Source organism: Phoenix dactylifera, chromosome 6 (assembly GCF_009389715.1).
Source record: "Phoenix dactylifera cultivar Barhee BC4 chromosome 6, palm_55x_up_171113_PBpolish2nd_filt_p, whole genome shotgun sequence".
NCBI lineage: Eukaryota > Viridiplantae > Streptophyta > Magnoliopsida > Arecales > Arecaceae > Phoenix > Phoenix dactylifera.
The window spans coordinates 754,834-775,543 of NC_052397.1; the positions used below are offsets into that span (position 1 = coordinate 754,834).

Here is a 20,710-nt window from a genome sequence, read left to right on the forward strand (position 1 = left end):
TCTATAATTTAATTTCAGAAATTTAAGAAAATAAAATAATTTTACAAATCTTTTTAAATCCATTTTCTTGAGCAGAAAATAAGTGCACAAATTACAAATAAGGTATATAAAACAATCTATATTTCCTGATGAAGCATCCAGAAAACAAAGTATAAGTACCTCTACTTCAAAACTAGTATCCAAGGTTCAAAGTAGAACTTTCTTCAAATCCCATATACGAACACTACACTCTGTTATTTGGCTCCTATGATTTAAGATACGACTCGAGCTATCTGCGTTAAGGTAGACAGACTCCTGGCACAACACAACTAATTAGTGCCAACCAACAAGACAAGACAAAATTACTTGCTATTCCCATGATGCACCTATATGAGGCCCCAAATACATTCATATAGCCATATTACCCACTACATGAACAAAACAGCATGACAAGAGAGAGCAAGTGTGCCACTAGTTTTCGGCATGCATCAAGGTAGATAACTTGGGCAAATAGATTAGATGTTTAGCTTGAAAATTTGCAACTTTGAGGTCAATTATTTAAGCCCAACAAACCTCTTACTGATTTATAAACACATAGATGTCACTTACATATATGAAAGATATTACATTACTTAAATTGAAAGATGCAAACAGGCCAATTCCTCAACTCAAAAGCAACTTGCATGTTTTGGGGGTTCACTGGATAACACGGTTAAGATACTCTTGAACGCTGGTGTATTTGACATCAGGATAGAGCTCAGAAGCATCCACACCAATTGATGGTTCAATTTCAATGTTAGCAGTGTCTCCTTTCACAAACACCAAGTAGTTGACTGCCAGCAGAATGTTGAATGGGAATGGAGACTCTGCAATGAAAAATAAAGCAAAGATAGTTAAAAAAGGAAAAATGATCGTAAAATCAGTTCATGTGACAAAAAAACATATAACTAAAAATTAAAATAATAATAATAATAATCATCTCCTTTTAGAATTTTATTTAAAAGATCATGTTTGCAAGAATATATACACAAAAATCATTTTTTGACTACCGTTTTCTTGGTGGAGATCACTTGACTCTTGTTCGGTAATATTGATGATGAAAAAGGGCAGCGTTCTATCGGTTATTGCATTTCTTTGGTTACATAAACTGGTTCTCTACAAGGCTACTTTGGCTACTGAGCATTAAATCTCAAAAGCGTAAGCACTTAAGAACAAGTTAACAAAATATATGGGTCTTAAACACCCATCAAGATGCATGTCTTTTTGAGAGATACAGACTATTAAGTAATATCTTAGGCGAACCTAGCAGCGTCAAATCCTAAATTGTTTGTGTCCATGTGTGTGCATTCCTTTAGCACATTATTTTCTGCCTAGTTTTCCATATATATGGGCACAATGCTATTTTTTATATTTGCTCATAGAATCTTGTTGCCTGTGCTGCATCTGCCATTCAGCTTTTATAACAAACACGTCTCATCTTCAGCATATATCTAAAAGCTTGTCTATCAGATGGAAGGTTCTATGTACATGCTAGAAGAGTGAATTTGTGCTCGATGTAGCTAATACATGCTAAGTTAAATGTCATATCCTTTTATTATGGAAATTTAAAATATCTTATGCATCAATCATTGTTAACTAGCATTTCTAGAAGATAATAATCATGTAATTGTAATGACCAGCAATGGTGGGTGACATGCAAATTGAAAGCAGAGGAACATTGGCCGACTTATTGAGTCCATGATTTATAATGGTATTATATAAACTATTGGTTTAAATTATGATGCTTTATGCATGCAAAATTCTGAAGGAAGCTGGCATTTTAAACTATCGAAAGTTTCTACTCACCCTGGATCTTCTTCAAGACCTCTTCTTCCGGAAGGTAAATCTTCTCCAATGTCTTGCCGGTCTTCCTTTCCCAGAGGGAGACAAGCTCGTTAAAGGAGTAGATGTTGGCAGGAGGTTGCACGTACAAAATCTTGTTCAAAGTCCTTGGGTCATCTACAGCTTTGATGGTATATGCGGCGATATCTTCTTCACAAACGAAAATAGCTGAACATAAACCCAGATATGACGAGAAGAACGTTAGAGAGCATTGCCTTTAAAATATGAGCATCTTTCTTCTTCTTTTTTTTAAATTTTTCTCCAGATCTCGAGCTTCTTTGATTGGTATGGTGCACATGGTGTAGGGTATAATTTCTCTTTCTAGAAAAGCCTAAATTGGGTCTAGGTTTAAGAGAATATGTCTAGATTTTTTAGATAATTTTTCGTGGCCAAATTAGATTCTGTCCCTGTATGCCAGATCCCGGCCTGATTTTGTCGGCTGAGTGCGGGTCTTAGACCAATATCTATAACGGACACATGGGTCTGATCTACTCCAAACTTCTAGGGCTCGTTTGGTTCGTGGAAAAAGGAGGAAAAGTATGGTCAATGGAAAAATAAAGAGATGCCTCTTGTTTGGTTGAAGTTTTCAAAGGATAGAGACGGAAAAGTTGTATTTTCGTGGAAATATGATTCCCATATTTCATGGAAAAGTCTTTTTCATGATAAATATGAAAAAGTTACTTTTCCATGAGCCGAGAATCAAAATATTTTTATTTTTTTTCCAAAAAAGCCCTTCAGCATTAAAAGGTATTAAAGACCTAATTTTTATTAAGAGTATAATAGGAATTACACATAACTTTTCCAGAAAAGTGGAAGATTAACCAAACATAAGCACTTTGGAAATCTGTCACTTTTTCATAATCAACCAAACATAGTAAAAGTATTTTTTCAGGCATTCTCTTCCTAGGAATCTGCTTCTCAGAAATTATATTTCTATGAGAGAAAATGCTTTCCGAGAATCAAACGAGCCCATGAGGTGAATTGAGTCTAAAACTAGTTGATTATAGGTCATGAAACTACCATTAGTTTTGTGCATGGGTTTGCATGATCGCATCCTTGTTCTTGCACAGAATTCCATATTTATGCACCTAGTGCGTTGATGAACCTCATGAGGTTGCACGAATCATAGGGCAACTGGATCTGTTCCACGGTTCAGATGGATCCAATGATCATGGTAACTCCCTCACCGCATGCTAGATTAGAGTTGATAAATTCAGATGGAACACTAGATCGATCTATGTACCGATGTGACATGCATTGTTCGACATAAATCGCGTCCGATCTAACAAATTAGGAAGATAGATTACCTTTCGGATTTCCGTCGCCTAATATTACAACTTTGTCTTTTGGAGGCTCTGGCTGAGCTAGTGTTGGAAGAAAGTATCCGGCGAAGCAGTTGCTGCACACGATGGTGTAAGGGATCCCTTCCGCCTCAATGACCCGCCGAATCTGAGCCTTGAGTTGGAACACCGACGTCGCCGGCTCCACTTTGTGTATGCGGTCGACGTCTAAACCAAACTCGGAGGGCAAGAACCTCTGCAAAACACCATTATTTCATGATTCACGAACATGAATTAGCCAGGTAATTAATCTTATTTAACAAAGACCGTTTACGTCCTAAATGTCAAACTTAACTGTAAAAAAATATAAAATATGTAAATAAACCTACCTCATTCTACTTTTTGGGACAATTGAATTATAATTTATCCTTTGCTCGACCCTACCAACCATTTTCCAAAGTTTAAAAAGTAAACGAACGGTCCCGCACACGTCAGATAATGATGGATAGGGCCATCGATTTGATACAGAATAAATAATAATTCTCTACCAGATCCGAGACACACACACACAGAGAGAGAGAGACCTTAATCGTTCCGACTTCTTTAATGGCAGCAATGATCTTAAGCTGCTCAATCGCCTGCGGTGGGCCGACCGTTGAGATTACGACGTCCACTTGTTTAATGGCCTCCACCAAGCTCCCGTGGTCATTTAAATCCCCCTAAAACATTGTTACCGCATCAATGTGATGGCGAGAAGCAAGCAAAATCTTAACAAAAGTTTTGTTCTGAGTCCAATCTTCCGGAATTATTAGTGTTCAAGGTACAAAATAAAGAAAATATGTAGTTAATTACTTTGAGGATGGTGACGCCGGAGTTCTTGAAAGTCTCCAAGAGTTGGGCCTTGGCTGGGTCGGAGGGGGCGGTATTTCTCACCAGGGCGAAGGTGGGGTGACCGGACCGCGCGCTAGCTCCGACGACGAACTTACCGAGGTACCCAGTCCCTCCGATGATCAGAATCCTGCTCTTCTCCCCTGCCATCTGGACCGTCGGATGATCGAGGGCAAAAGCTATTACGTTGCTCCGCCGGTGCAAGCGGGACGAGGGAACCCTTCGAGACGGCCGCGATCGGCGGCGTCCGATCGCTCCGCTTTTATATCGGCGGAGTCGGTGTGCGGTCACCGTCGCGTAAACTTTACGATTAGCTTTTTTTCGCGTTGGAGGGTGCGAGATTTGGGACAGCAGCTCAGCTCGGGACCCGGGTTAGTTGGCTTACCTACTAGAAGGTGGGATTCAGCGTATCAGGTTGAAGATGGAACGCCATAGCTAGCAGATGATATTTTGGCATGTAGCTCCTTATGCTTGTTTCTTTCTCTATGATTATCTAATGAGGTTACGTGTCGGCTTCTAGTTTGGGGCAGTTATCTGTGCGGTGTGATGGAATCTCGGGTCAGGTATACACTTATATAAAAGGACGGTACTGGCGCACCTACCGCACTCTTAAGTTGCCGCATCCAACTGCTGACAAGCGCGTGCTATTGAAAACTAAAAAAGAAAGGGTACGGTTGAGGGTCGAGGATCAAAATACAGTTTTAAAGGTGGTTTATGATCATGATTAAGATTTTCTCTGTTTAATATTGTTTTTAGCCGCTGCTCTATTTGACAAAGACTACAAAGTGAAGTGAAAAAAAGAAAAGAAAGATAAATTAAAGTGAATGCGTTTAATACAGCTTATGGATATAAAATTATCTTCGAAATTCGGTAGGGGAATAAACTGCTAAACAATCTGACCATTAGTTAAAATAACAGGAAAGATTTATGGCGCGGATGATTGATAGAATGAGCCATCCTACATTCATACAACAACCAGAAGACTCTTCATATCACTACGAGTTAATCCTATGTGGAGCTTACATTCTTTTCTAGTCGATCATTGTTTCAAGTCTTTATGGAGTTTGCTAAAGCAGGCTTTTTAAAGTAAAGGGTCTCCATATTTTATATCTAAAGTACTTCACTTGATCTTTTTTGCAATCGTAAGCTTTCACGGTATTTATCATGCACTTCTTGGATATGAGACTCTTGAAGAATGTTTTCTATTTTTCGGTTGTGTATAGGAAGATAGAAATAAAATTTAATTTTGGATGATCCAAAAGTAAAAGATTGAGAAACTCAAAATTGCTATGCTCGAACAATTTGGGGACAGACATTTTTGTGATAACTCTACTATCAGTTTTACGTCAATCAATAGATGGAATAACTGTCGATCCGTAAATTTTCTATAGACTATGGATGGAGATTGAGAAAAGTTAGGCAAACTTGATAACTAGATTGAAACTTGACAGTAGACTTCACCCACTTGCATCCATTTTCATGACATGGTCATGCAGACATATCACAAAACTTCCAAGTCAGCATAGGAGTTGTAGGAAAGCAATGAGCCCTTAGGCCATCGAAGATACGACCACTCTAAGAAGGTACACATGTTGATGGCCAACCATTGTGATTGCTAATGCACCTAGGTTTCAACAAGAGTAGGGTTTGGAGGATAGAGATGGGGGTTCTGATATTAAGGTTTGCCTTCTAGCTTCTATTTTGGAATGGCATTGGCTGGAGAAGGGAGGTTGGCCGAATGGGTTGTCCTGTCTCTATTCACACTTTATTCTTATTATTTTTCCCCTCATCAGATCATTTTTATGAAGATTTTTCAGGAAAATAGGTCAAGTTTATCACTTCGATTATTTCCAGGATTTTGCAGGACAAAATCAGTATATTATGGAATTAGCAAACAGCTTGACGTTACATTTGATTCTTTCCGGCCTCCAGCTTGGTAGCAAAAACTGTTCACACTCTCACACCAGCGCCGGTGCCTTGAAATGTCTCCAAATGAAGCTCCTTTGGAGAGGAGAGAATTGGACCTGGAGCTTAGGTCGGGACTCGGAGGGACGGACAGAAAGGAAGAGAGACGGCAGCTCTCCAATTCGATCAACTAACGAGCGTTCTCCATCAATCAAGCTCGGCGCCCCTCTTACAGTGCTCCCGTCCATCCAATGGCGTCTGCAACTACCGAGAGTTCTCAGTCAAGCTATAATCGTGAGCGATAATGTTGCTTCCTCCCGTGTCTCGTAATTTTGACGTATTCAAACTAACAAGGGAGATGATGGATAGATTCTACCACCACCTCAAAAGAGAGAGAGAGATTCTGCCACCAATGCATGGTGACCCAGAAATTCACTGCTCATTCCACTACATTTTACTGCATGGTTTCTTTTTAAAGTTGTCAAGATAAATCGTTTTCATTCTCACAGTATCCTAATTACTTTCGACTCTTCTCTTTTCTCGCTTCAGCTTCTCAGATTCCTGCTGTTCATCTTATATCCTTTATTGAAACTGCAAGGCAAACTAAATATTAGCACTAAATTCTTTCAGGTTATTGCTGCTCGGGTGCCTGAATCATCCATACAATTGTTTTGGTTTTGTGAAGATGGAGATTACAATTTCATGTGCATAAGTGTCTTAATTGTACAATTTGGCAAGTCTTTTAAGTTGTGGTAGTATCAGTATCGGTTTGAATGAAATTCTGCTGGTGGCAAGTTGTTTCTTTGGATGACCTAAGGGCTGTGCTGACTTCCAAAGCATTATCCGGATGTGCAACTTTTTCAACCAGTTGGCCAAAAATGTTGGAGGGGAGTCCCTTCTGTCGATAAGGCAAAACCTACTTCGGTATTGGAAACATTATCTGGATGATTAGCTTTTGTTTATTTTGGCTTCTTTCCTACTAAAATAATTTAAATAATCATGACAAACAAACCAGTTTCATTATTGTAGCTACTAAGGATCATTTTCAGTTTTGGGTTTTCCTTAACTTCTTTAGGATCTGAGATCAGCATTTTGGGCAATGCAAACTTTGAAGGCATGGTACCTTTTGGTCTGTTGAGAGAAACAGTTGTTCAACAAATGAGTGTAATAATTATTTATCGTCTTTTGCAACAGAAAAGTTGATAAAATATACCTACCAATGTTATTGCAACATCAAGTCACTACCTGAAGGGACTCCCCTCCCTGGTGTCCTTGGTGACTGCCGATATCCTGTCTCGGCCTAAACCTGCAAACCTCACTCAATTGAATCACAATGGGAGGGAGCTTATCTAAGCAAAGAAGGAAAGTGTCGAGATGGTGACAGCTCTAATTGGAACAATGTTGCAGATATCCCTGAAGAGTCTTCAGATAAATTGCAATCAAGCACTACTGCAGGCGGCCAAGAACATGCTACCAGCAGACAGCCTTATATCCAGTTCCAGTATTTGTTGGGGAAGGGATACTTATGGTTAATCCTATCTTAGAGACAGGGTTCTCGGAAACAAAATCTTATCTTAGCGACAGAAATAATTATACATTTAGAGTTCCCAAAAACAAGAATGTAACCTATAAAATTATGAAAAATGGTGCATTCATGGTAAAGTACAGTACACTAAGAGATAAGAAAGAGTGAGATCACCAGAATAATTCCAATTTTGATTAGAGTTTTCTTACAAGAGAGAATCCAAATACTCACTCACAGTGGTGTATTTCACGTGTGGATATAGTTTGCTTCCATCCAAGCCAGATGAGTCGATGCTAAAGTATGTGTGATCACCCTTTATGAAAGCAGAATATATAAAAATGAAATCCCTGTTGCCTGGAAATGGTGTCTCTGCAATTTAAAACAGTCGTATCACCATACAACAAAACAGTAAAACATGTCTTGGCAGGAGAAAAAAGAACAACCGAATCATTTATAAAGATGAGTTGACATATTGCAGTCTACTGCTATTCGAAGTTTCTTGAAGATTAACACCTGATGCATGATCTATTTTATAAGTAGGAGCAAAAGAAATAGTGAAATCATTTATAAAGATAGGTCGGCATGCTGCAAGCTTGCAGAGAAGCTATATTGTAAGTATTCTTGCACATCAATGTATCATTTATGATCTGTTTTATATAAATATATAATGCTCTTGTGGCTAATTTTAGATTTAAGAATCCTCAGCGCTTTCTTTTATGAGATGAACAAAAACAAGTAATAGACTAAAACTTTTGCTTCTATTTTTCTGTTATGGATGTCAATAAGAAGATGTTACATACTCATCAAAACCATTGGCCATATGCAGCAAGTAACAATGTTTTTAACATACCATGAATGATTCTAAGGAGTTGCTCCTCTGGTATATAAACCTTCTCAAGAATCTTTCCGCTTTTCATCTCCCACATCTCAACCAATTCATTCATTGAATAGACGTTACCTGGGGGTCTCAAATATAATACCATATTTAATGTCCTTGGATCATCTATGGTACAGATTGTGAAGGTGGCAACATCAACATCCATTAAAGAGACAGCTGCAGAGAACATTGCCACTAAAAGTATTAATATAAGATAGAGCATCCAATCACCATAACCCAATTCATGGAAAGAAATACAAACGGAAGCCAGTAATACTCCAAGAAAGCCAAATACAACTAGAAGAGTATATGTAAAATAGAGAAACTATGTTTCACGGCTATTAAAGGTAATATTAAGCATTAAGATTTGTCAAGTGACCTTTAACATTCCCGTCGCCAAAGATCTTTATTTCGTCTCTTGGAGGAGTGTTTAGACCTGGTTGCACAAGCGAAGGAAGCAAGTACCTCATCAGGAAATTGCAAGAAATGTAGGTGTAAGGAATGCCTTCATTCTCTATACAACGTCGAATTTCAATTTTCTCCTTATAATGGCCATGGTCCATGCCAAGGATTTGAACTTTATTAGGATCGGCTCCAAATTCAGATGGAACAAACCTCTGCAGCCATTTGGAGTGAATTCAGTAATAAAGACACAATAAGTTGCAGGACAATGTTTGCACGCCATTTCTCTTGACAAAAAATGGAAGATAATGAAGCTGTTTCATTAACCAATTATAGGAGGTAAAAAGGTGTGGGTAATTACAGTCAGACTGATGATCCAAAGTCTTAATGCAGAAAAAACCTTTTAAACAATTAATATCACAATGCAATAAACATTACCAACAAATTAGTCGTGTAAGCTCATGTTTATTGTTTCGGCAAGAACATAATTGTGTTACTCTGCCCCTCCTTCCATCAAGGAATTTATATAAACAAAAAGGAGAAAGTAATTTATGCTTGTCAGCATAAGGAACTTATACGTTCATCAACGAAGCCATAGTTATACCAGAAAAGCCTTGTGAGAAATAACTGCATTCAGCCACAGAAGCCCCCAACTACTTTCATACTATTCCAAGGAAGCATGTTCATACACCTGCCTGTTTTATATTTTTATTGAGTTATTGCAAATTCCATACCCCTACCCCCCTCCCCCACCCAAAAAAAAAAAACTCCATTTCATTTCTTGTTCCTAAAGACGTTGTATAGAAGCAATCGATTCATATTTGGAGATTTCCATTGACACAATGAATGAGTTTTGTCGATCATCTGTAAGTGAACAGTTAATTGTGTTCAACCAAATTCATGCTCTGTGCTGGGGTACTTCCATCATAAGTTTTACTTTAGAAGTTCGTTGACGTAGAAACATACTCAGTCAGAAAGGCCTCAAGGACCGAACAAAGAGTTGCTAGAGCAAGATGAAGATAAATTTTCTCATAGGTATTAAACAAATTGCAAAATTTTTCACCTTGATGCACCCTGCCTCTTTTATAGCTCGAATAAGAAGCTTTTGATCCAGCGTTTGCTTTGATGGCACCGCACATATTACAACATCTACTTGCTTGACAGCTTCAAGAAGACTTGGAAAGTCTTGTAAAGAACCCTAAATCAATTAAACATATTAACGAATAAGCAAAGCAAAGGATCCTAAGTCATAACTAACACGAAATCAACCGTGTATGTAGGAAAAAGGCTAATTTTTAGAGACCAACTACCAAAATCAGCATTTCTTTTCCCTTCGAATTATGACATACATATTATTTTGACGGGCTAAGAAGGATTTCATCAAGCGAACAGAGCAGTTAAGTCCTTTGATCCAGCGAGACATTTTAGCCATCAACATGAGCACATTTTCTTAGATGGAATACAGAGGGACAGAGAGAGAGAGAGAGAGAGAGAGAGAATACCTTGAGGAGAGTGACGCCGTCGGCGGCGAAGGAGCGGAGGAGGAGAGACTTTTGTGGGTCGGAGAAGGCAGGCTCCCGAACGAGGGCGAAGGTGGGGTGGCCCGCCGCAAGGCTGGCCCTCACCAGCTCCCGCCCTAGAGTCCCCGTCGCCCCGATCACCAGGATCCGGCTCTTGCTCCCTCTCTCCATCGCCATGGCCGTCGTCCAAAAAGCTCTCAAGTCCCAGATATCGCTCGAGAAAATGTCAAGGCCAGCGTCTCGCTCTCTTTCACCTCCATCCATTTGGGCATCATAAATAGATATATCGCGTCGTGTCGGCTTGTGGGCTAACGCCGACCCAACCCAACCCAACCCAATATGGGTTAGAGTGGTGTTGGGCTGGGCTCGTCAGGGTTAAATAGGATAGATCAAGTTGTATAGCCGTACAGGCAATTTAACATTGTTAAAAAGTTTGGATATTTTGTCTTAGATTAGTTAGTGAGGTGGTTGAGATTTCATTTGAATTCACTTACACAATTATAACACCTAAAATAAATTTTAATTTTTATAAATTTTTACATGAACATAAGTATACATTTATTTATTTATTTATCATATTTAGCAGTGTTGAACAGGGTTCAGATTGGACTGAAGTTAGAGTTGGTTGTTGAGTACAAGCTCAAATCTCATTCAACCCTATTTGTAGCTGGACTGAGATTCTTTAGTGCTTTCTCTGCCCAAGTTCGCAAAATCTCTATGTATTCGACTCAACAGGGGATCGAGCTGATCAGGTTTGCTTGAGTCCATGCCAAGCTGCCTTATGGGATAATGAGAATTAATAGGTGCAACTATATAGTTGTATTTCAAGATAAGCATCTTGATTTTTCTTAATTTGTGTACTTCAAATTTGGCAAATTACAACCGGAATCAACTTTTAGTAGTTTATCAAGGCAATAAGCTGGCCATTTAACATGTAACAAATCATACAACCTCTCTAGAGATATTTAGTTTTTAAAAACCAGCATATAGATACATACAATGCATGTTTAGTGAATGAGAACAAATTATTTAAAATAATAAGTAATATTAAATATATAAAGAAACACAGAAAATTAAAATGAGAGATGGATTTTGGTTGGGAATAATAATTTTGATAGAGAGGGATAAAGAGACAAAGGAGAATTTAGATTTAGCATGATATTTCTGTAAGCATTAATATCAACAAAAACTTAATTCATAATGCACAAGGAATTTTAGTACATTTATTATGGAGGTGATTGACGTAATTCTACATTTGATTGGATCGAAAAAATAGAAGAGAAAATAAAAGAGACAAGAAAGAAGAGGTCTAATAGCTATCAGCCTGTTTATAGGTTTTGCAAGTTGAGAAATCCTGCTAAAAAAGAAACCTTTTATCCAATTTGCTACCTCAGATATTATTTATATGAAGATACTAAGAACTACACCACTTAATTCAACAAAATCATATAGGGCTCGTTTGGTTCGCAGGAAGCATTTTCCTTTCTAGGAATATGATTCCTGGGAAACAAATTCCTAGGAAGAGAATGCCTAGGAAAATACTTTTGGCATGTTTGGTTGACCATGGGAAAGTGACAAATTTCCAAGGTGATTATGTTTGGTTGGCCATCCACTTTCCTAGGAAAGTTATATATAATTCCTATTATGCCCTTAATAAAAATTAGATTTTTAATGCCTCTTTAATGCTTCTTTAATGCTGAAGTTACTTTTTGGGAAAAAGTAAAAATGGAGTGATTCCCGCCTCATGGGAAAGTAACTTTCCCATGTTTCTCATGGGAAAGACTTTCCCATGAAATGTGGGAATCACATTCCCATGGGAATACAACTTTTCCTTCTCTCTCCTTTGAAAACTCCAACCAAACAAGAGGCATCTCATTACTTTCCCGTTGACCACACTTTCCCCCCTTCTTTTCCCGCGAACCAAACGAGCCCATAAGCATTCTAAAGAAGACATGTTTTCTAAACATGTACTTGCTAATGACTGAGGAAAAAAAAAGAACAAATATAGACAGATCTGGAAATGCCAACAAGCTGATCTTCTGAATTGTCCCCCAGAAGTGAGCTCGAGTGACTCCAGCTTATAGTCTGAATAAATGTGTGTGTGTGTGTGTTTGTTTCGGTAGCAACAAATGCATGTTATAGGTCACTTTTTCAGTGACTTTGATTCTTCAACTTCATTCAACTTGCATTGATTGCTACCTGTAGATTTCTCCCAAAATCTTGGTAATTGTGTCATGTCATTTCATTGGTTTTAATCTTTGAGAATGTTTGCCTAACTTTGCACGACACATGATGCTTCTAATGATGTTAATCTTCACATCGTCTATATATTCCTTTCCTCTTTTGTCTATACCTATTGAAAAGAGGTGAATACAATTTTTTTCCCTTTATGAATAATCAAAATTTTTGAATCCTCTTGTATTGTTAGTTTGTGCAAACAAATTACAGAAACATGACTTATGAATAACTTTGTTCAGACAAAAGATCGCTTCTTTTGGCTCTAGACTCGACTCTTCAAGATGCAGATTAAAAATATTTTATTATTGCATTGATATTCTCTGGATTAACAAGAAAAAAGATAATTGTATTTAGTAGTGGTAGAGTGGTATTTAAGGGTAGCAGCGCATGCTCCAATATTAACAAAGCATCAAATTTAATTGACTTCAAGGAGTATCAAAAATACACAATTAACAGTCAGAAGTCAATGTGCCGTGTCTCTTAAAGATGGTATTTATTTATTTATAATAGTAGCATCGTCTTGTCCAACTTGAAAGAATAGTTGTCATTGTTCATTAACATCAAACCACCAAAATTTCTATCAAATTAAAACAAATTAAATATAACACCAAACGAAAGTATAAACAATCAAAAAGGATCAATTATATTATTTGGGAGGAAATTTGGGGTAAAGGTATGTAAACAAGAGCATCATCCTACTAACATTGTAGAGGTACCGAAGGACCCAAGGGAACGAAAAAAAAAAATCTGAGCAACAAAATAATAAAAAAAAAACAGAAATTGGTGAACTCAAAGTCTGTATCATTTCTTTTTTTCAAAATCCTCCAATATCTTAAATATTATAATATTATAATATATTGATTTATTTTATTGTGATAGAAATATTTTTTTGATCATTTTTGATGTTTGTAAGAAAGTTGGTTTTATATTAGTTCCTATCATAAAAAGAGGACTGCATCTACACAGCGAGCACATGACTCCATACTGAATGCATGACCGTCAAGCTCAAGTATATGGCATGTATGTATAAAGAATATTATTAGATAACCATGTTATGAACACCTATCTATAGTCTATATCTATAACAAATTGCCAGGCAATTTCATAAAACATGCCATGTCAATAGTTCAAGCCAGAATATAATATCTTGGACGGTTGGACCACACCCAACTCATGGTAATAATGTTGATAGGGCCACGAAAGCATAGCATCAGGTAAAATCGATTTTTGCTAGCACAAGGGAAATGCCAGGAACAGAACTCCCATCGCAAAGTAGACTCCAATTTTACAAAAGCTTGTTTATTTACAAAAGTTGATTTGAGTGCAACTGCTAATGTTTCAAATCATTTTCAGAGCATTTGAAGAATACTGTAACGGACAATCCTCTGCATGGCATAAATCAGGTAGTATAGCGGATGAGATTAAAAATGGAATAACTACAATGCCTGGAGGCTGGCTTCAAGCTGCAATGAAGATAACCAATCCAGTAAAGCACTATTGACAAGCTCTGGGACCTCATCATGTGGACAATGCCCTGCCTGCAAATTGACAATAACTGTATTTGGATAGAACTCCTTAATTCGGACTGCTTTGGCAGGCCCGACCCAGGGATCCAAATCACCCCATAATAGTAACAACGGGCATGACAGCTTGCTGAGGATGCTGTCCAGAGTGTACTTGCTCTGATTCGTCATAAATTTCGTCATCAATCTACAACAAGAATAAAACTGGGTAACTATTTTTTTTAGTTTTTCCTTTTCTACAAATTAAGTAATCGACACCAAAAATTCATGCTTCCATTGGAAGTTTTGAACATCAACATCTGCTATTCTACCAGCTATGAACTTGAAAATTGGACTACTATATGTTTAATGTCATCACCTGTAATAAACTTCGCCTGCATTGGGATCTCCTGCTGGTCTGATTATCGATTCCACGAGATAATCATCCACATTAGATGCATTTATATATACCTGAATTATTGGATAACATGCTCATCTAGGAAATGCCAAAAAGTGCAATAAACAACAGATAGAAACAGAATACTGTAGTCATAGACAACAACTAAATATTCATAACCATTTTAGGAAGCCCATATTCCATTGGCCATGGACCAAGAAGGTTATAAAGAGTTGTTGAAGAACAATTTGATTCGAAACTATGGATGATAAACAAGCATGACAACATGACCATAGAGGTGAAGAAAGATCCCTTCAGAAAATACTTGTTTCAGAAGGAAACATATCCTTCCAGACATTTCAGTAGGAATTTATAACCAGCTTCTTGCAGTGATAAAAATTGCCGGACTCGACTAGCCACATAACCTCTAGGATTAGGCACTTTTCCATTGGTCTTCTCCTGACAGAACCCTACTTGTCAAGGCCTGGGCCCTGTCAGGCACCGACCAGTAGAAAGCATTGCATCCTACATTGGAAGTGACTCCAGAGTCCAAACAGCACTGCTTCTTAAATTAGATATTCTAGTAATTTTTGCATGTCAATTAGAACGAAAAGAATGATCCACAAATTTAGTTAAAAAATCAACGTACACTTTTCAAGACTTTTTCAACACGAGCAGGTTGCTTTGCTTGCCAGAATAGAAACCCAAGAACGATACGCTGGAAAACTTCCTTCAGTGGGTTGACGATGAACTTCTTTATGACTGTTTCTTCATCGCTGCTATTAGATTGTCCATTCGGGTTCCCGAATTGTCCAGCAGAATTTAATAGTGCAACTCCAAGAACTTGCTGAGGTAAATATGCTGCAGTTATCAAAGCTGTAAATCCTCCAAGACTGAGAAGCAAGTGCAGGTTAAAAGTCAGCTCTTCCCAAAACTACTCTCATAATGGTCATCAATGAATAAACAGAAAGTCAAGATTAGGGATTCCATGGGAAGAAAAAAAAATGAAATCTCTTTTCATGTTGATATAACAAATATAGTCATAAAAAATTGCTATTTGCCTCGTATTAGAAGATTGTTTGCAGGGCCATGATATTTAAAGTAACAGAAGTAGAAAAATGTTGGTGCTGTTCAAGTAAATAAACTGTCCTTGCAAGCTGCGAGGATGTTTCATTCTTTTTTTTTCTTCTTTTGTCTGCGCCTCACAATGGTTTTCCAACTGATCATAGCTAAAGCCTTTAAAACCAGCTTCAGTGTTAAGTGTGCTCTTCAATGCATAGCAGTCTGGATCACGATTATATCCTTGGATATTGTGATCCAATTGAATAAGACCACAAATTGGTTGAGGAAAAGGAAGATATTACTGAGAAAATTTTACTATAGTTGCTTTTCATGGATTGGCAAAAATAGGAAAACTAACCTAAACAATATAGCATATACATTGATGGAAAGCTCAGATTGAAGGACGATCGAGAGGTGGGGGAAGGGGGGCTAATGTGGTTGTGCAACTTGGGTTGTACATAGAAGACCAAATACTAAAATCCTTCCATTTACTGATTTCTTCATGGGCTACATGATCATAATTCCTAATACCCCCTAACTATAAAAGAAGCAAAGAGATAAACCACTGAAATAATCTTATAGTCTACTAATGGGAAATTAGATGTATCTAAAAGTTATATAAGTTAAAGGAACACTGAGTAAGCAACTAAGAGCTGAATGTACTAAAGCAGGGAGGGTCTTGGATAAGTATGACCAAACCAAACAGGGACCAAACAGAGGAGGATCAGTTAGTGCTTATTGCCAGGGAAGTGGAAATTAACTACTAAACAAAGAGTGGCCGTGGAATGTGGATATCTTCACATATCAAGATCTCTCAAGCATGATGAAAGAAAGATACATGGGAAACACTGCATATATGAAGGTGAGGAAAGATTTGTTAATATAGACATCCAAATCAGCCTCGCATGAGCTATTAACCAATGCTAGATCTCTATATAAGCTTCTGTTGATACATAAGGTACACTTGGCCATATCGATATACACTGAATTGGAAGCCAAAGGATTATGCATTTAAAAATGTTAGGCAGTCATAGGTAATGGACCTTTTTGTTGGGTGCACATGGACTACTTACCAGACTAGATAGCAATATGAACCACATTTGCTACTTAATAAGATGAAGCAAGGAGTTACAATTGATCTGAAGACCACTTATCCGATGATGCTTAGAAAGCAAGCTGTATATATGGTCACATCAAAACTAAAAGAAAAGTGCCATCTTAATATTACATTACCTGTTTCCCACTAAGACTGCTGGTTCTTTTACAATCTCTTTCATGAAATCAGATACCTGGTCCCTCCATATTATTGCATCATACTCAATGATAGCCTTCTCACTCCATCCAAACCCTAGCAAATCTATGGCATAGACCTTATACTTCTTTGCCAACTCCGGTATATTATATCTGCAAAAGGAGTAATGAAAGAATTTCACCATATTGGTCCAAACAACAATCTATAACTGACAGTATGATGTGTTGAAGTAGACCAATTCAACATTTGTTATAACGTTCACGTAGGAAATTATGTGGAGATACAGTATTTATTACCAAAAGCAAAGTCTAATATCCTTAGATTTTGTATATTTTAATAGTAGAATGTTGTTCGCAATACTCAAGAACATGAAAATAGAAAAGAGAAAATATAGAAGAAATTGCCAATTAGAAAGTAAAATCGTAATTCATAACCTTTCAAGTATAGATATAGATCAATTCATATTACCACATGCATGAATTTAATTATTAATGGTCCAAACAACAGAATGCAAACGATTGCACCCTGATATATAGGCACCAAAAACCAGAATTTGGAGAAACTCTATCAAGTGCAAGTACTATGCTCCCATTCTGAGCAATAAATTTTGAATTTAAAGTGACAAATCATGATCCACTGCTCACAGAACACTGTATTCAAATTCTTTGATCAACAAGAAAATTGTGCTTTTGAAAATTTGAAATCAAATTCTTATTGCAGGTTCATACATGCCAGTTGTTCCAAGTAAAAAGAGGATAAGAATTAGCTAACCTCCAATGAAATGCTGAAGCACCAAATCCATGTATAAGTACAACCGGGTGCCCATGTCCTTGTTCTATATAGTGTATCTTGCGACCTTTCCATGTCCAAAAATTATAGCCTTCTGGCTTGAAAGCTAACTGATCCATTCCTAGAAATACAAAAACGAATATAAAGATAAACTCTATGGTAGAATTCCATCACCGAATAAGTTTTAGTGATTGAATATAGAAATAAAAAAATTTCATGCGTATAATAAAGATCGACTCTGAGATAAAACCTTTTTATGCGTACAAGTTGAGATTTGCCACATAAAACTGCTTCTCTTTGTCATTCAATATTCAAACATCTTCCAAAAAGAATCTGAAATTGATTGAATAACCTAAAAGTAATTCTAGATAATGAAAGACATGCACAAGAATGACACTAGGGTACAAACCGGACTATCAGATCTTCCCCAAAATTACAACGGTCACTCTAGATTAATGCATTCTGAGTTTACTAGAATCTTAAAAAGGTTTCAACTAAAAAACTCATGAAAAGACGTAGATAAAGTTCCTGGCAAAAATTATCATGATATATCACAATGTCGAATTATTTTTCATAGTCATCAAAATTAAAGTAGGAGCTAAATAATCAATAATTATCAGTTTATAGTCAATTTTTTAGCCAACTAACCCTTAGCAATGCATAATCATAGTGGACAAGTGCGTATGTTCTACATCATGGTGATTGGCGACTTTTGGATACACACATAGAATCGGAGGCTTTCTTCACCTCTATCCTTTACTGGGTGTGACAAAACTAACCGCAGCAAATATGTTATTCCTTGTGAACAAATCCAACATTGTGTGTGTGTGTGTGTGGGGGGGGGGGGGGGGGGGGGGGGACAAAAAATATAAATATACAAAAGGATTGTTCAATAATCTTTCTCCTTCCAGCGGACATTCTTGATGAAATTCCCCACATAAATAATCCATATTATTAGAACATTACAACATATAAACACTCAAAATGAACGTAAAGCTACTCAAAATCGGACCTTGAACCGGATGGGTGCTCAATAAAGAACCGAAGACCGAGAAGGCGATCCCTTTCGACACCAGATTTCTTCTCAGAATACCGCATTTACTTCCTTTCCACAAAAAAAAGACAAAAAAAAAAAAAAATCCAGTCCAAATAGTAAAGAATTGAACGAAGATTTGAACCGACTGGGGATTTAAGGCTGACCATTGAGACGCCGGTTGCCGGATTTGAAGAAATCTTTGACAACGGAGGGTGATGGAGCGAAGGAAGCAGACATCGAAACCCTAGAGTAACAATATTTAGGAAAACAAAACCATAAAAAGCTGCGAGCTTGGACGAGCAGTGAAGACTGAAGACACGAGACACGGGCTCTCTCGCCGCTCGTTTGGTTGGCGGGCGTTTGGATCTGTGGCACTTTTTAAGCCAACCAGAATTGTGGAATTGAGTTGACGAGAGAAGCGGGCTGGCAAATTATAAGTGAATCCGCATGTGCCCGTCTAATGTACCTGTTTTATTTTTTGGGTGGATGTGCTAATCCTCTCGTAAATTAGCAACTACGGGACACGAGCTTGGGTGAGGGCCTTAGACGACGGCCTCAGTCACCTAAAAATTGAGTCGGCCTTAATAAGAAAGAATTTACTTATTTTTTTTTTTTTTTTCCTATCATGCCCCGTTGCTGTCCTATAAACATGTTGAAAAAATTTAGTATTATTTTTTACTGGTTGGCTTTGTGGGTAGGCCTCTCTACTCGCGTACGTATGTGTATATATATATATATATATATTAATTTACCTCTTCATTCGGTCAAATGGTCTACTCTTCTAAAATATTATTTTATTTGAATCTTCTTTTTGAAAACCAAATGACTAGTTCTAACCCCTAAATTGGTTTCTTGTCTATCCTTGGATTTGGACTAGAATTTTGTGATGGTATTTTTGACGATATCAAACATTTGGTTCAGAAATAAGATTTATTTGCCCATATATATATACCAACTCATTAACATCAAACAACTTATGTCACTAGCATCACATCTTCGTCCCATCATGATACTTCTTTTAAAAGCCAATAAGGTTTGGATAAGCACAAAGTACTCTGCGAACTGGATGATAAATTGCACCGAAGTGGAGATTACTTCGATATCTCCTAATCCACATAAGTTAGGGGTCGACTTTGCTCTGATATCATTTCGTAACAACTCAAGATCTCATCTAAAATAGCTAGCTGGAACGTATTATTTGGGTTTCTTGATCTTGTATAAGTATCTAAGATCTATTCGGTAAATAACCGATATGAGCTAAACATACGCCCGCACGAGTCTTCACAACTCATATATGGCATGATCCAAACCTATGCACAAAAAAGGGATGACAAAATGCAACTTAGGAACTCAACCCGGTTGGTTCTTGTTATTAAACAAATGTGTGCTCCTCTTAAGCTCGTGGTTGTTTCTGTAATGGCAAACAAGGAACTTGGAGGAGCCGTTAGAGTTATGGGAAAGGGCTTCTTTTTTCTGAATTTGAAAACAAAAGAAAATATTAAATATGTGGAGCCAAGGGAGAGCAGATAAAGAAAATAGCAATACCAATTTCAAGATATATATATATATATATATACACACACACACACACACACACACACACACATATATATATATATATATATATATATATATATATATATATATATATATATATATATATATATATATATATATATATATATATATATATTGAATATGGGAACAGGGGCCTTCCAATCGCGAGCTCCCACGACGCCATCCATCCTTTCGAGGTGATTTTTTTTTAGCTTTTTTTTTTCCTTCCCTGGTCATCTCGGTCAGACCGGGGGCTCGGCCCTTTACTCGGTTCAGTTCTGATGACTTTGGCTAACAGTAGAATAAGATAAAGACGAAGGATACCAAACCCTGAGCATGGAGAAGTCGTCTTGGTGTTGCTTATAATCTCCAACCTCCAAACAAGCCGCACTGATGGAGGTGAGCAAGCAGAAGAGAAGGCCAGAGGAGAGATGGTAACGGCACTCTCCGAAACTCAAAAAAAAATCGATGTTTCATAGAGGTAATAGACTCATTATTTCTCTTGAATTTTGTGAAATATTTGTCGATGCATCCTGGCTTTTTCTTTCAAGCACAAAACTATATGCAGAAGAGGATGGATGATGGACAACATGAAGTCATTCATCATATTTTACATCTCT

General features: G+C 37.3%; 3 protein-coding genes across 4 annotated transcripts; all 3 read right to left on the reverse strand.

Moving 5' to 3' along the window:
* Positions 1-463: 463 nt before the first annotated feature.
* LOC103703738 (isoflavone reductase-like protein) lies at positions 464-4,332 on the reverse strand. The gene is made up of 5 exons (XM_008786692.4): positions 3,993-4,332; positions 3,725-3,859; positions 3,168-3,396; positions 1,825-2,028; positions 464-845 (listed from the first exon to the last, which is right to left on the reverse strand). Exons 1-5 carry the CDS (start codon positions 4,176-4,178, stop codon positions 676-678), a joined length of 924 nt encoding a protein of 307 aa, XP_008784914.1. The 5' UTR covers positions 4,179-4,332; the 3' UTR covers positions 464-675.
* Positions 4,333-7,485: 3,153 nt separating this feature from the next.
* On the reverse strand, positions 7,486-10,518 carry LOC103703736 (probable pinoresinol-lariciresinol reductase 3). Its single transcript, XM_008786688.3, has 5 exons — positions 10,240-10,518; positions 9,801-9,935; positions 8,715-8,952; positions 8,309-8,512; positions 7,486-7,827 (listed from the first exon to the last, which is right to left on the reverse strand). Exons 1-5 carry the CDS (start codon positions 10,432-10,434, stop codon positions 7,664-7,666), a joined length of 936 nt encoding a protein of 311 aa, XP_008784910.3. The 5' UTR covers positions 10,435-10,518; the 3' UTR covers positions 7,486-7,663.
* Positions 10,519-13,700: 3,182 nt separating this feature from the next.
* On the reverse strand, positions 13,701-18,911 carry LOC103703735 (pheophytinase, chloroplastic). Of its 2 annotated transcripts, none has more exons than XM_039127037.1 (7): positions 18,698-18,911; positions 18,510-18,602; positions 17,480-17,618; positions 16,690-16,860; positions 15,044-15,287; positions 14,377-14,468; positions 13,701-14,205 (listed from the first exon to the last, which is right to left on the reverse strand). In XM_039127037.1, exons 1-7 carry the CDS (start codon positions 18,768-18,770, stop codon positions 13,932-13,934), a joined length of 1,086 nt encoding a protein of 361 aa, XP_038982965.1. In that variant the 5' UTR covers positions 18,771-18,911; the 3' UTR covers positions 13,701-13,931. The 2 variants fall into 2 exon arrangements, with proteins under 2 accessions (XP_038982965.1, XP_038982966.1); XM_039127038.1 differs by having other exon boundaries at positions 18,510-18,598; positions 18,698-18,907.
* Positions 18,912-20,710: the final 1,799 nt, after the last annotated feature.